Genomic DNA, 13,692 nt, shown 5'->3' with positions numbered 1-13,692 from the left:
CCCCTACAAAACCTGTTTATAAGCCTGTTAATCATTTTCTTAATGCACGCTAGTTGTGACATCACTACTGACATGTAAAAAGAAAAGTACAATACTACTTACTGCTCTTTAATGAGTTACTGCGCTTCCGTTGTGACGTCAGAGCGCCTACTGTTGAACCAGCTGTCACTGCAGCACTTCATTAAAGCTGTCACAAGCTTTTCAAATTCATTTCTTGGCAAAAAGCTTTCTGTGGTATTTTATAACCAGGAACTGTCAAGGAACTCTTTATGGTAGTTTGTTTATTTTATGCCCTGCTGGAGTGTAACACATGAGAAAAAGAAGCGACATGCCTTTGCTGATTTTAAAGCACAAAACATAACACATTTTTAGATGCATTTAATTAAACTGCTTACATTATTTTCTGCACCACATTAGAAGCTTCAAATTTGTTTTTTAATAATAATCTGGCATTTATATAGCACTACGAACCCTCAGGTATCTGAGCGCTGATTACCCACGGTGTGTGGTGCTCATTTATCGACCTTGGGGGATTCGGACCTGAGTTAGCAAGCTCTGCACAGATGTCAAAGCGAGCACTCTACTCGCTGTGCCACTTGACCAGCATATAATCCAAACAAATTCTATTTTGAGGATTTGTGCCAGCAACTGGAAGGATTCTTGCATTACATTAATCAAGAGGCCAGGTATTAAAGGGGCTGACAGTGTATGGCAATGTGTTCAAAGGAATAACATATCTCCTATGTATGTAAAAAGGATATTGCACGTCACTCTGCTTCCTTATAAAAGGAACTCACCCTTCAGCCTTGTTCCTCCATTTGGTCACGGAGCCCCTCTATTGCTTGCAATACCCTAATAATATATATAACATAAAGTCACAGTCACAGCTCTATAATTCGGCAAGCCACTGAACCTGACAGATCAGAGTATGCAATTCAAATTTGTTAAGAATCTATGTACTCGATCAAAAGTGACAGGAACTTGAAAAAACATTCTCATAATGTTGATAGGGAGATGAAACGTTTAGAACCTCATTACTCAAAACTGTCCCATTCAGTTTTCAAAATCTTTGGCACACACATACAATCTAATGTGAAATGATTTATGCCTCAATACTGTTGAATAAACATATCAGCTAAACCTGAGATATTAAGCTGCACAAAAACAGGGCGTATCTATTTTTGTGGCATGTGCGCAGCGGTCATAATGCTTAAAATTACGAACAGGCAGAAGCGTACACATAAGCTATGCACTTGTAATGTTACACACAGAAACCTATGAATAAGCAGAACAATGACAATGTGCAATATTACAATCAGAGGCATACAAATAAGCAGAACACTGGTAATGGAGAACAGAAGAACTTTCAGAGTCAATATGTGGAAAGTGTAGCCACAAGCATATGAATAAGCAAAGTGTTACCACAAGCATATGAATAAGCAGAACACTGGTAATGGAGAACAGAAGAACTTTCACAGTGAGTATGTGGAAAGTGTAACCACACAGACATGAATAAGCACAACACTGGTAATGGAGAACAGAAGAACTTTCACAGTGAGTATGTGGAAAGTGTAGCCACAAGCATATGAATAAGCAGTACAATGGTAATGGAGAACAGAAGAACTTTCAGAGTGAATATGTGGAAAGCGTAGCCACAAGCATATGAATAAGCAAAGTGCTACCACAAGCATATGAATAAGCAGAACACTGGTAATGGAGAACAGAAGAACTTTCACAGTGAGTATGTGGAAAGTGTAGCCACAAGCATATGAATAAGCAGAACACTGGTAATGGAGAACAGAAGAACTTTCACAGTGAGTATGTGGAAAGTGTAGCCACAAGCATATGAATAAGCAGAACAATGGTAATGGAGAACAGAAGAACTTTCAGAGTGAATATGTGGAAAGCGTAGCCACAAGCACACGAATAAGCAAAGTGTTACCACACGCACATGAATAAGCAGAACACTGGTAATGGAGAACAGAAGAACTTTCACAGTGAGTATGTGGAAAGTGTAGCCACAAGCACATGAATAAGCAAAGTGTTACCACACGCACATGAATAAGCAGAACACTGGTAATGGAGAACAGAAGAACTTTCAGAGTCAATATGTGGAAAGTGTAGCCACAAGCATATGAATAAGCAAAGTGTTACCACAAGCATATGAATAAGCAGAACACTGGTAATGGAGAACAGAAGAACTTTCCCAGTGAATATGTGGAAAGTGTAGCCACAAGCACACGAATAAGCAAAGGGTTACCACAAGCACGTGAATAAGCATAACACAGGTCATGTAGAACAGAAGAACTTTCCCAGTGAATATGCGGAAAGTGTAGCCACAAGCACATGAATAAGCAAAGTGTTACCACAAGCATATGAATAAGCAGAACACTGGTAATGGAGAACAGAAGAACTTTCAGAGTCAATATGTGGAAAGTGTAGCCACAAGCATATGAATAAGCAGAACACTGGTAATGGAGAACAGAAGAACTTTCAGAGTCAATATGTGGAAAGTGTAGCCACAAGCATATGAATAAGCAGAACACTGGTAATGGAGAACAGAAGAACTTTCAGAGTCAATATGTGGAAAGTGTAGCCACAAGCATATGAATAAGCAAAGTGTTACCACACGCACATGAATAAGCAGAATACTGGTAATGGAGAACAGAAGAACTTTCAGAGTCACTATGTGGAAAGTGTAGCCACAAGCATATGAATAAGCAGAACAATGGTAATGGAGAACAGAAGAACTTTCAGAGTGAATATGTGGAAAGCGTAGCCACAAGCATATGAATAAGCAAAGTGCTACCACAAGCATATGAATAAGCAGAACACTGGTAATGGAGAACAGAAGAACTTTCACAGTGAGTATGTGGAAAGTGTAACCACATGCACATTAATAAGCAGAACACTGGTAATGGAGAACAGAAGAACTTTCAGAGTGAATATGTGGAAAGCGTAGCCACAAGCACACGAATAAGCAAAGTGTTACCACACGCACATGAATAAGCAGAACACTGGTAATGGAGAACAGAAGAACTTTCACAGTGAGTATGTGGAAAGTGTAGCCACAAGCACATGAATAAGCAAAGTGTTACCACACGCACATGAATAAGCAGAACACTGGTAATGGAGAACAGAAGAACTTTCAGAGTCAATATGTGGAAAGTGTAGCCACAAGCATATGAATAAGCAAAGTGTTACCACAAGCATATGAATAAGCAGAACACTGGTAATGGAGAACAGAAGAACTTTCCCAGTGAATATGTGGAAAGTGTAGCCACAAGCACACGAATAAGCAAAGGGTTACCACAAGCACGTGAATAAGCATAACACAGGTCATGTAGAACAGAAGAACTTTCCCAGTGAATATGCGGAAAGTGTAGCCACAAGCACATGAATAAGCAAAGTGTTACCACAAGCATATGAATAAGCAGAACACTGGTAATGGAGAACAGAAGAACTTTCAGAGTCAATATGTGGAAAGTGTAGCCACAAGCATATGAATAAGCAGAACACTGGTAATGGAGAACAGAAGAACTTTCAGAGTCAATATGTGGAAAGTGTAGCCACAAGCATATGAATAAGCAAAGTGTTACCACACGCACATGAATAAGCAGAACACTGGTAATGGAGAACAGAAGAACTTTCAGAGTCACTATGTGGAAAGTGTAGCCACAAGCATATGAATAAGCAAAGTGTTACCACACGCACATGAATAAGCAGAACACTGGTAATGGAGAACAGAAGAACTTTCAGAGTCACTATGTGGAAAGTGTAGCCACAAGCATATGAATAAGCAAAGTGTTACCACAAGCATATGAATAAGCAGAACACTGGTAATGGAGAACAGAAGAACTTTCAGAGTCAATATGTGGAAAGTGTGGCCACAAGCACACGAATAAGCAAAGGGTTACCACAAGCACGTGAATAAGCATAACACAGGTCATGTAGAACAGAAGAACTTTCCCAGTGAATATGCGGAAAGTGTAGCCACAAGCACATGAATAAGCAAAGTGTTACCACAAGCATATGAATAAGCAGAACACTGGTAATGGAGAACAGAAGAACTTTCAGAGTCAATATGTGGAAAGTGTAGCCACAAGCATATGAATAAGCAGAACACTGGTAATGGAGAACAGAAGAACTTTCAGAGTCAATATGTGGAAAGTGTAGCCACAAGCATATGAATAAGCAGAACACTCGTAATGGAGAACAGAAGAACTTTCACAGTGAATATGTGGCAGTGTTACCACAAGCATATGAATAAGCAGAACACTGGTAATGGAGAACAGAAGAACTTTCACAGTGAATATGTGGAAAGTGTGGCCACACGCACATGAATAAGCAGAACACTTGTAACGGAGAACAGAAGAACTTTCAGAGTGAATATGTGGCAGTGTTACCACAAGCATATGAATAAGCAGAACACTGGTAATGGAGAACAGAAGAACTTTCACAGTGAATATGTGGAAAGTGTAACCACAAGGACATGAATAAGCAGAACACTGGTAATGGAGAACCGAAGAACTTTCACAGTGAATATGTGGAAAGTGTGACCACAAGCACATTAATAAGCAGAACACTGGTAATGGAGAACAGAAGAACTTCCACAGTGAATATGTGGAAAGTGTGGCCACACGCACATGAATAAGCAGAACACTTGTAACGGAGAACAGAAGAACTTTCAGAGTGAATATGTGGCAGTGTTACCACAAGCATATGAATAAGCAGAACACTGGTAATGGAGAACAGAAGAACTTTCACAGTGAATATGTGGAAAGTGTAACCACAAGGACATGAATAAGCAGAACACTGGTAATGGAGAACCGAAGAACTTTCACAGTGAATATGTGGAAAGTGTGACCACAAGCACATTAATAAGCAGAACACTGGTAATGGAGAACAGAAGAACTTCCACATAAAGTCTAACCACACGCATATGAATACGCAGAACACGTGTAATGTGAAATATTACTAGCAAGCACAAGCATATGAACATTCTTCAAGTTTAATATCACTAACATAAATGACCAGATAAAAAAGCAGAACACTTGTACTGTGTAATATAAAAAACAAGCAAAGTCTGTATTATTACGAAGAAGCAGAAGCATACACATAAGCAAAACACTCATTACCCTTACCACAGCATCCATGTTGCTCGTCAGAGTGCCCTTACATTGTCCCATCCTTGTCACAGTCCTTCATTATCCGCGGCTTCCCTCATTCTCGTCACAGTCCCTCATTACCCTAATCGCAACATCCCCAATTCTTTGTTGCAGTCCCTCATTAGCTCTAGCCCAGTTGTGCTACAGTGTTTAAGATCTCCTGTGTTATTCTGAAAGATCACAGAATCCGAATATCGGGCTTTGTGTTTACTAAAAAGGGTTCCATAAAGATATGTTCCTATTTCAATTTTCAGTCCAACAGTTTAGTTGAAAGACTGGGAGTGTCAGCCCACCTGTACATGGTTCTCAGTAGCAAATTCGTTAACCTGCTCAGAAATCTTATGAGCTTCTAACAGCCTTTATTTATTTTAGCCTATATGTATGTTTCTGTAGTAAGGCCTACGTTCTTGGCATCAAAAACTGTGCAAAGCTAGTTAAATAAGGATCATAGCCACACGTCTAAAACAGTACCATGAATACTTTAAAGACAAGAGCAAGAGTTTATCAAAGTACCATTATTACACAGAAAGAAAAAGGGTACGAGGTTTCAGAATGTTTACTGCTTTTTTTCTGCCAAGCTGAATTAGTCTTATGAAACGATCTCAGAGCTATCCAACACCATGTGCTTTTCTGGCTGGGTCACACTCAGCACAGCACCTTTTTCACTTGCTCTCATGCTTGCAGGCACCTACTATGCTTTGATTGTTGTGCTGCTTCAGAAGAAAGAGCTGCCTTAGCGAGCACGCTGGTATGTGTGGAGTTGGGGCTGGGTGACAATTCCTTTGGTACCCTTTTTGACGGCTGCTTTGGCTCGTCCTTCCTAGGTGGGCAATGCTGCACTGAACACAAGGATCTGTGACCTCCTGCTGTCTGACCACAACATCTACGTCCAGGCTATCAACTACCCCACCGTCCCACGCGGGGAGGAACTCCTCAGACTGGCTCCCTCACCCCACCACAGCCCGGCCATGATGAAGTATTTTGTTGGTAAGTTGCCAGCGATCTCAGTCAGCATGTACCCAAGAGGGGGAGATTAGGGCCCAGGTCTCTGTTGGGGGAACACAGGATAGTCGAGCGAAGGGCAGTTGTGTAATATTTGGGTGCTCTTTATGAAAGAGCTTAAATCAGAATTTGGTTGATCAACGCTTAGTAAAACTATTTACACTAGGACAGACCAATTTCACCCATATGGTTAAACGCCACCAAATGACGTTGAGTTAAGCCAGCTGCCTCTAGAATGCTCACACATACCGCACATAAATCTCACTAAATGCTGAACCGGCTAGGGGTCAGCAAAGAGTTCATATGGACTTCAGAGTTGGTTGGCCAAGCCTAAGCTGATTGTAAGTGTAGCCCGTTTCCCAGTCTTGGTCCGTGGAAGGGTGTACACTTCACTTCCGCGGAGCAGGGACAGTTCCCATGGATACCACCACCACTGGGTAGAGAGGGACGCTGCATCTGCTAAACAAAATGGCTGTTAACAGGAGCTGGGCCACACTCTGAGTTCTTAGATCACTAATGTACACAGACACCAGAGTGAATTTTATATCAACAGCGCGCGGGCCCTGTTCCATTTATAATGCTGGGAACACCCAGTCTGACCCTGGGGGCAAGCTGATACCCGCCACAGCCCCAGGGTGGTCAATCTTCCCCTGGCATAAGCAGCTTGGCCCCCTGGTTTAGTCTCTGAGGGGTCTACCCCTCACACTGCCCGGTGCCATTTATGGATGATAGGCTATGAGGTGACGCTCAAATCAGCGGCACACCCAGGTAAGTCCTTTTCTCTTCTCTCCCTTTTGATTATTTCCTCTTTCACTCTGTCTTTTTTCTAAATGTCTTTTTCAACAGTTTTCTTTTAAAAACCCTCTCTGGGTTCTTTTCTCCCTGCCCAGCCCATTCTTGGACAGGGGAGTTCTATTCTGTTTTCTTTTCTTTCTTCTGTTAGCATTCCATCCAGCCCCATGGTGGGCAGGATGGTTTGATCCAAACACACTGGGTTAGATGACTTTAGTGTTGCAAGGTATGACATGTCTATGGTGTGTAACCTGTTTTTCTCTCTCTGCAGAGAGCATGGTCCTATGCTCCAAGCCTGGAAAGATGTTTGGTTAGGGTGTTACGGTGTGGGGGTTGGGGTGGTTTGGGTTGGCGGTGGATCACTTCAGTGTTTCGAAATGGGGGTTTCCTTGAATAGCACGCCCAGTCTATTCCTTCATAACTTCACCTGTGTTTCCCACTCTGCAAAGTGCCTTGAAGGCCTGGCAGGATGTCAGGCTGGGTTAGGGTGCAATGGTTGGGGTTCAGGTGGTAGGGGGGAAGGCGGTGGATGACTATATTGCTGCACACGGGAGTAGCCAGGAATGCCATGTCCAGGATGTTTCACCTGTGTCTCTGTCTCTGCAGAAAGCCTGGTCCAGGCCTGGAAGGAAGCCGGAATGCCCCTGCAGCAGCCCTCGGCTGCCGAGTGCAACTTCTGCCACCGCCCCCTGCACTTCGACCTCATGAGCGAGTGGGAGCGCTCCTACTTTGGAAACATGGGCCCGCAGTACATCACCATGTATGCCTAACTCCCCACTCAGTGAGGAGGCCCAGCAGCAGTCCCCCCTAAGCCTCACACACCGTCCTTCCATCTTGTGAAATTGCTTCTGCTCCAATTTGGTCACTCACCTTTCGGCCGCTCGTTACTATAATGGAAGAGCAATTGTTATCTAAATAAAGGCTGAGGACTGTGGGATCTGAGGGGTGAGGTGGTCATTCATTCGAGTGCACTTTCATCATCACTTTCGGATGCTTTAAGGGATGTACGGGGGGATGTGGGGGGCAATAGAGGTCGCTGTTCTGCAATGTCTGCCCAGCTGAGGATGCTGACAATAAAGTAGGCACATGCTGTGCGAGTGTGAGTGATGTGTTTTGGATATGGGCGCATTTTACATGAAGACTACTAATCTGTTTTTTTTTTTAAATAAGTAATTCTTTCACCTTCTCTATTAAACACGTTGTGAGGCACACACTGTTTGTGGTAGTGGCATTATTGGACCAATCCGACATGTTATTCATATGAAAGGCCTGTCCAGTGAAGGGGTGTGCTGCCCAGAAGCACACACCCATGGAACAGAGTGATGACGATGCATGCTACTTAGAAGGTTTATCTACGGCTAGGTGTGAACACCCACCACTGCACAATATTAGTTATGGGGGGGGGGGGGGTCTGTTAAGTGGAAGGTGAATCTAGTGAAGTGATGTACACATGCAGGTACCGAGTGATAGCAGTAACTCAAGGGGAATATTTACTTTCATTCAATGCCTTGCCCCTATTTTTCTTAAGGCCAAGCTTTAGTTTGCCCTGGCTCTGTCATGACTGCCTAGTTTTTCAGAGTCGCCTCAATCGCCACTTTACTACTTTAGAGCCTCCAGTCTTGATTTTAGGTCTCGCTGTCTTTCCCATGCTCAGTCCTTCTCAGGTTCATACACGTTCTCAGTCTCTTGTTAAACATCTCGATGCCCCTCTCAGGTTCTAGGTGTCTCTGAGACTTTCTAGCACCACTCTCACACTCTAGGTGCTGTTTACAACATCTCAACATTCCTCTCAGTTTCTAGATATCCTTCAGACTTCTCACCCCCGCCCCAAAGCTCTAGGGGCTTTGTTGTGCTTCTCTAGCCTCTTCTCAGGCTCTAGGATCTTTTCTAAGATCTCAGCACCTCTCGGGTTCTAGGTGTCTCTGAGACTTTCTAGCACCGTTCTCACACTCTAGGTGCTGTTTACAACATCTCAACATTCCTCTCAGTTTCTAGATATCCTTCAGACTTTTCAGCACACCTCCAAAGCTCTAGGGCCTTTGTTGTGCTTCTAGGGCCCCTCTCAGGCTCTAGAATATTTACCAGGATCTCAGCACCTCTCACTCAGGGTCTAGAAGCTTTTCAGCATTATCAGCCCCCGTCAGGTTCTAGGCACTTTAACGGGTTGAGCAGCCTCTCTGCATGACAGCCAGGTACTGGGAGTCACAGGCTGTCCCCATCAGCCTCTTGGAGCACTAGCTCAATGCTTCCTCCTGCTTCAGGCGATGGCTCACTGCCTTAAAGCAATTCTGCTCTTCTTTCCCCCCTCTTCTGCCCTGATTGATAGGAGGCGTCTCTCCATTGTCTGTTGAATTCTACTGGCGGTGGATGCTTAAGCACCACTTCTTTTCCCATCATATTCTGTTTTCTGGCCTGGGTCACATGGGAAGGTCTGGTGATAGATACCAGGTGACCCCTCTATGATCTTGTCAATTATTCTTTGTGTGAGACACCACATGGAACAGCTATATTCTGGGGCAAGAACATTGATGGTAAAATACTAGTTTTTACATAACTTTCTGTTTGCTTTTTTGGGGTTATGGGCACTTCATTGCATGTCGATTGTGCAGTGCCAGGGATGGGCAAGTATGTTTGTGATATGGAAGGTCCATCTAAGCAAAGGCCACAGTGGGCATGTAAGTAGTATTTTTATGGAGTTATATTGTATGGTCGAGCAAACTAAACTGCATCCGGGTACATATAGCATACATAATGTGACTGCATCAGAATACGTTCAGATAAGTAGCTTTCCAGAAAGATCATAGTGAGTCAAGGGCATGAAGATCACAGGGATTCGGATTCCAAAGATGCGGGCCAAGCGAGGAGAAGCACCAAACCCCTCTGGTCTTGATTCCATGAGAGCATGGAAAACAGATGGCTTATGAGATCATCATGATGTAACAGGCTGATACAGGCGAACATAACCAAGCAGATACTGCTAGGTGAGCCCACTAACACATTTGAAGAACATACACAGCAGTTTGTAGGAATTGTTTGGTGAATAGGGAGCCAGCGAAGAGGTCGTTAGGGACAAGAGATAGTGGAAGATTTGGGTAGATTAAAGGTTAAGCAAACCACAGCATTCTGTGCAGCCTGAGGTCAATTAAGCTGCCGCTCTAGAATCCTATCATTAAGAGAGCTAGCATTACCTATGTAGGAATTCACCAGGGAGCAAATTGCCACAGCATGACCAATTTTGGGGAGAAAAGGGAGGATCCAACAAACAACCATTGTCTAAGAAGGTGGATCCCACTACTTTACTAACTTAGTGTTTTACATCTAAATCCAATTCCTAAATGGAACCAAGATGTTTTACTTTCTAGACATAGGGTGGCCAACGAGTGTGTGGTGGGTCCCAGAACATGGGCAGGATTTCTATGCAAATGTCTAGGCCGCAAGAAAACAAGTTTGATCTTGGAGGGGGTAAGCTGCAGTCCTTTTAGGATAATCCACTCATTCACTTCACTGAGGCATGAAAATGGACCTAGCAGGATATCCTTTGGGACTGAAATTGTAAGATACACATAAGTGTTGTCTGCATATGAATGATACTTTATCTCAAACTTGACCAACAGGAACATCAGAGGTTATTAAATAGGAGGGGGAATAAACAAGACCTCTACAGAACTCCACAATGCATGGGCGTGAAATCAGATAGAAAATCGCCCAATTTGAAACTCTGAGATCTGCTGGAAAGGAGTGGAACCACCAAAGCGCTGTATCCAAAAGCTCAACCACGGTCATCATCTTGACAAAATGTGTCAAAAGAATCTCGTAGTCGACTATGTTGAATGCTGTCAAGGCCAAGATGTCTAGCATCACTAATAGTGCGAATGAGACCGTAGACTAATTGGAAGTGGCACGGTCCTAGATGACCCACTCACATTATGGGAAATCCAGGATGCAGTTATTAGCTTCTCTAACTGTAAATCTCCCAGCCCTGATGGGCTAAAAGCTGAATTTCATAAAGTTATTGACAGACTAGCCCTTCATTCTCTAAGTATGTATAATGAGTCCTACAATGGGCAGAGTGTGCACCACCAATGTTATAGTGTTGTTGAAGCCCGGTAAGCCATCAGATGATTGTACCATCCCTTAAAACACGATGAATCAAATTCTTCCCCATATTACATCCCGAGTGCATCTGGACCAATTGGGATTTATACTAGGGAGGTATACCCAACTGATTATTAGTTGAATGTTTGGCTCAGTATCAGTGGTTTCCAAAGTTTCAGTTCTTCTGCTACCCTAGGGTCCGATTTGCCAGCCAGGAGAATTTCTCCCTTTCTTGGTATAAATAGTTCCTTGGTATGATCAACAAACACTTTTCATCAGGCCTTGTAACTCCTGCCACAGTTCTCCCAATGGGTGTTGCACTTTCCTCCTTTGCACCCTGGGTAATGGTCCAAAGATCTTTGGTTCTCTGATGATTTACAAATGATTCCCAACTTTGAATAGTATCTCTCTTGATGAGATTGGTAAGAGAGAGTTTACATTTTACGACACTGTACAGTTCTTTTCTTCAGTATTTTCTTCACCGCTACTGTCACCACCCCTGATGCCAAGATTAGAGTTCTTTCCACCAGTGGCTTTATCTCCACCACTTTTCCAAAGAAGATCACTTTCAATGCACAGATTTCAGTCTCTTTCACTAGTAGCGTTGTCTCTGCAGCTGGGCCAAGCGAGATTACTCTTGTTGCACAGATTGCAGTTTCTTTCACCAGTAGCCTTGTCTCTGCCCCTGGGCAAAGGGAGCTTACTCCCGATGTACAGATTACAGTTTTTTCACCAGCAGCCGTGTCTCTGCCACTGGACCGAGGGAGATTACTCCCAATGCACAGGTTACAGTTTCATTCACCAGTAGCCTCTTTGTTTGCTCTAATTTCCGCAGCCTTCCTGTTGTTCTCCCGCTTTCCCCCATGGCTCTCTCCTCACTCCCGCTCCTTGATGCTGTAAAGGAGGAGCTAAGTACCCCCACCTCAACCATCTCGCCCCTATTGCTTATATGTTGGGATCCAGAGTGTGAGACACCTGCGGTACCAGTGAGAATATCGATACCAAGAAGAATCCTGCAAGCAAGGTTCCCATTGTGGAAGCCATACCAGCATACAGGACAATACGATTGCCATTTAAATGAGATTCCAGAAGAAGCAGAACGAATAAATTAAAGAGCAGATTGGTGACATCACACGAAGCCAGGCTGACGTACATAGAAAGGATGCAGAGACAAGAGAATGTGTACATTTTATAAGGCATCAATAAAGTATCAAAGACAAGTGACATCTCAGGCTCGAGGTGAATAAGTTTATGCCACAGAAACAATGAAGATATCAAGTCATTTTACACGTGTACAGATGCAAAAGTAGCTCAAGCAGACAAAGTATTCTTGAGGCTAGCTATGTAGTGAATAGATTGCAGCAAGCACCAACATATACATATATAGGAGCAAGTAAAGTATGGATGCTTCCATGGTGTGTTATAGCAGTGCTGGACAAGAGAAAGAGGCCTTTTCCAGTGTGTCACAGTTGAAAAGCAATCGAAATACAGAAGTGAATCTCTGAAAGGGGAGGTTGGATCAACCCCAAGAAGCCAAGGTCATATCAAGCTAAAATGAGCAGAAAGTAGTTACAATCATGTGAAAGAACGAAGCCCCCTGTTCGGAAGACAAGGATAAGAACAAAGAAGTTGTGAGAGGTCTATCAAAAAATAGTATTTTAAATGCACCAGGGCTCAGAATTGTGGTTTTCAGTCATGTGAAAGGATGAAGTTGGACAAACATTACGAACCACACCTATGCAGGGAGACAGAGCGTGCCTCTACTCTCCTGGATCCTCCAGAGCAAAGAACATTTCCAATGCTGAGTTCAGAGACTTGATTGGCAGCATACCACTGAGGTGATGATAGAGGATATGCTTATTGGTGAGAAGCAATGGTTATGACCAGCTCACCAGCACGTGGAAGTCCAGCCTGCATGCTGCTAACGTAGGTGGAAAAGTACTGACAGATGTAAGAGAGCCAACCAGTTTTAGGGGGCCACGTAATTAAGGGTCCTATAATTTGCGTAACCAATGGGACGTTGTACATTTAGTGATGTTCATAGTGACATATTTGTGGGAAGGGCATAGTTGCCCCACCTGATGTTAAGGAGCTTATCACTGTCTTAAACTAGTATGGTACATATATCTAGATGTTCCCTCTTATCCATTCCCTCTTTTCTATACGTTTTTGTAGTTTGCCACTTCGGATGACGTTAGTTATACGAACGTTAACGTCATCAATGACAAGTTTTTACTATAAATATGTTGTTTTTTATGAACTTCGTTGAGATGATGCCACGAGACATCCCTAGATGTCTGTTGTACTCCCTGTTTTAGATAATTGACATTAAAACAGTCAACCTTGCCAACTTCCTGAGTCATTTCGATTATTGATGTTTGAGTATCTTCTGCATCCCCATTCACCTCATAGTATTGCTAACTTGTCTTAAAGGGCTGAGTCGGCTGTCTCAGTTCAATGCTGTACAGCCTAGGCCTCCCATCCTCGCCTGCTTCCCACTGTTCTCTGCCTTCCGTTACTTCTGGACTTCCATTCCTTCCATCTGGAGTCGCCTCTTCTGGAGTTTCCTTCTTCCTGGCTGAGAACAGATCAGAGGATACAACCTCACCACAAACTATGGGTTTTTTCCCTATTA

The 13,692-nt window shown here is 43.3% G+C and overlaps 1 protein-coding gene across 2 annotated transcripts in view; it reads left to right on the top strand.

Annotated features, from left to right (window-relative positions):
- ALAS2 (5'-aminolevulinate synthase 2) overlaps positions 1–8,173 on the top strand; it is a 56,063-nt gene extending 47,890 nt beyond the window's left edge. For both annotated transcript variants that reach the window (XM_069645342.1, XM_069645341.1), the window contains exons 10-11: positions 5,993–6,155; positions 7,569–8,173. In XM_069645342.1, the coding sequence (XP_069501443.1) occupies positions 5,993–6,155; positions 7,569–7,732 (327 nt within the window). In that variant the 3' untranslated portion in view covers positions 7,733–8,173. The remainder of the gene's footprint in view (positions 1–5,992; positions 6,156–7,568) is intronic.
- Positions 8,174–13,692: the final 5,519 nt, after the last annotated feature.

The sequence above is a fragment of the Ambystoma mexicanum genome, chromosome 2p (assembly GCF_040938575.1).
Source record: "Ambystoma mexicanum isolate Mex_15411 chromosome 2p, UKY_AmexF1_1, whole genome shotgun sequence".
Lineage (NCBI taxonomy): Eukaryota > Metazoa > Chordata > Amphibia > Caudata > Ambystomatidae > Ambystoma > Ambystoma mexicanum.
This window is presented reverse-complemented; position numbering and strand designations above follow the sequence as displayed.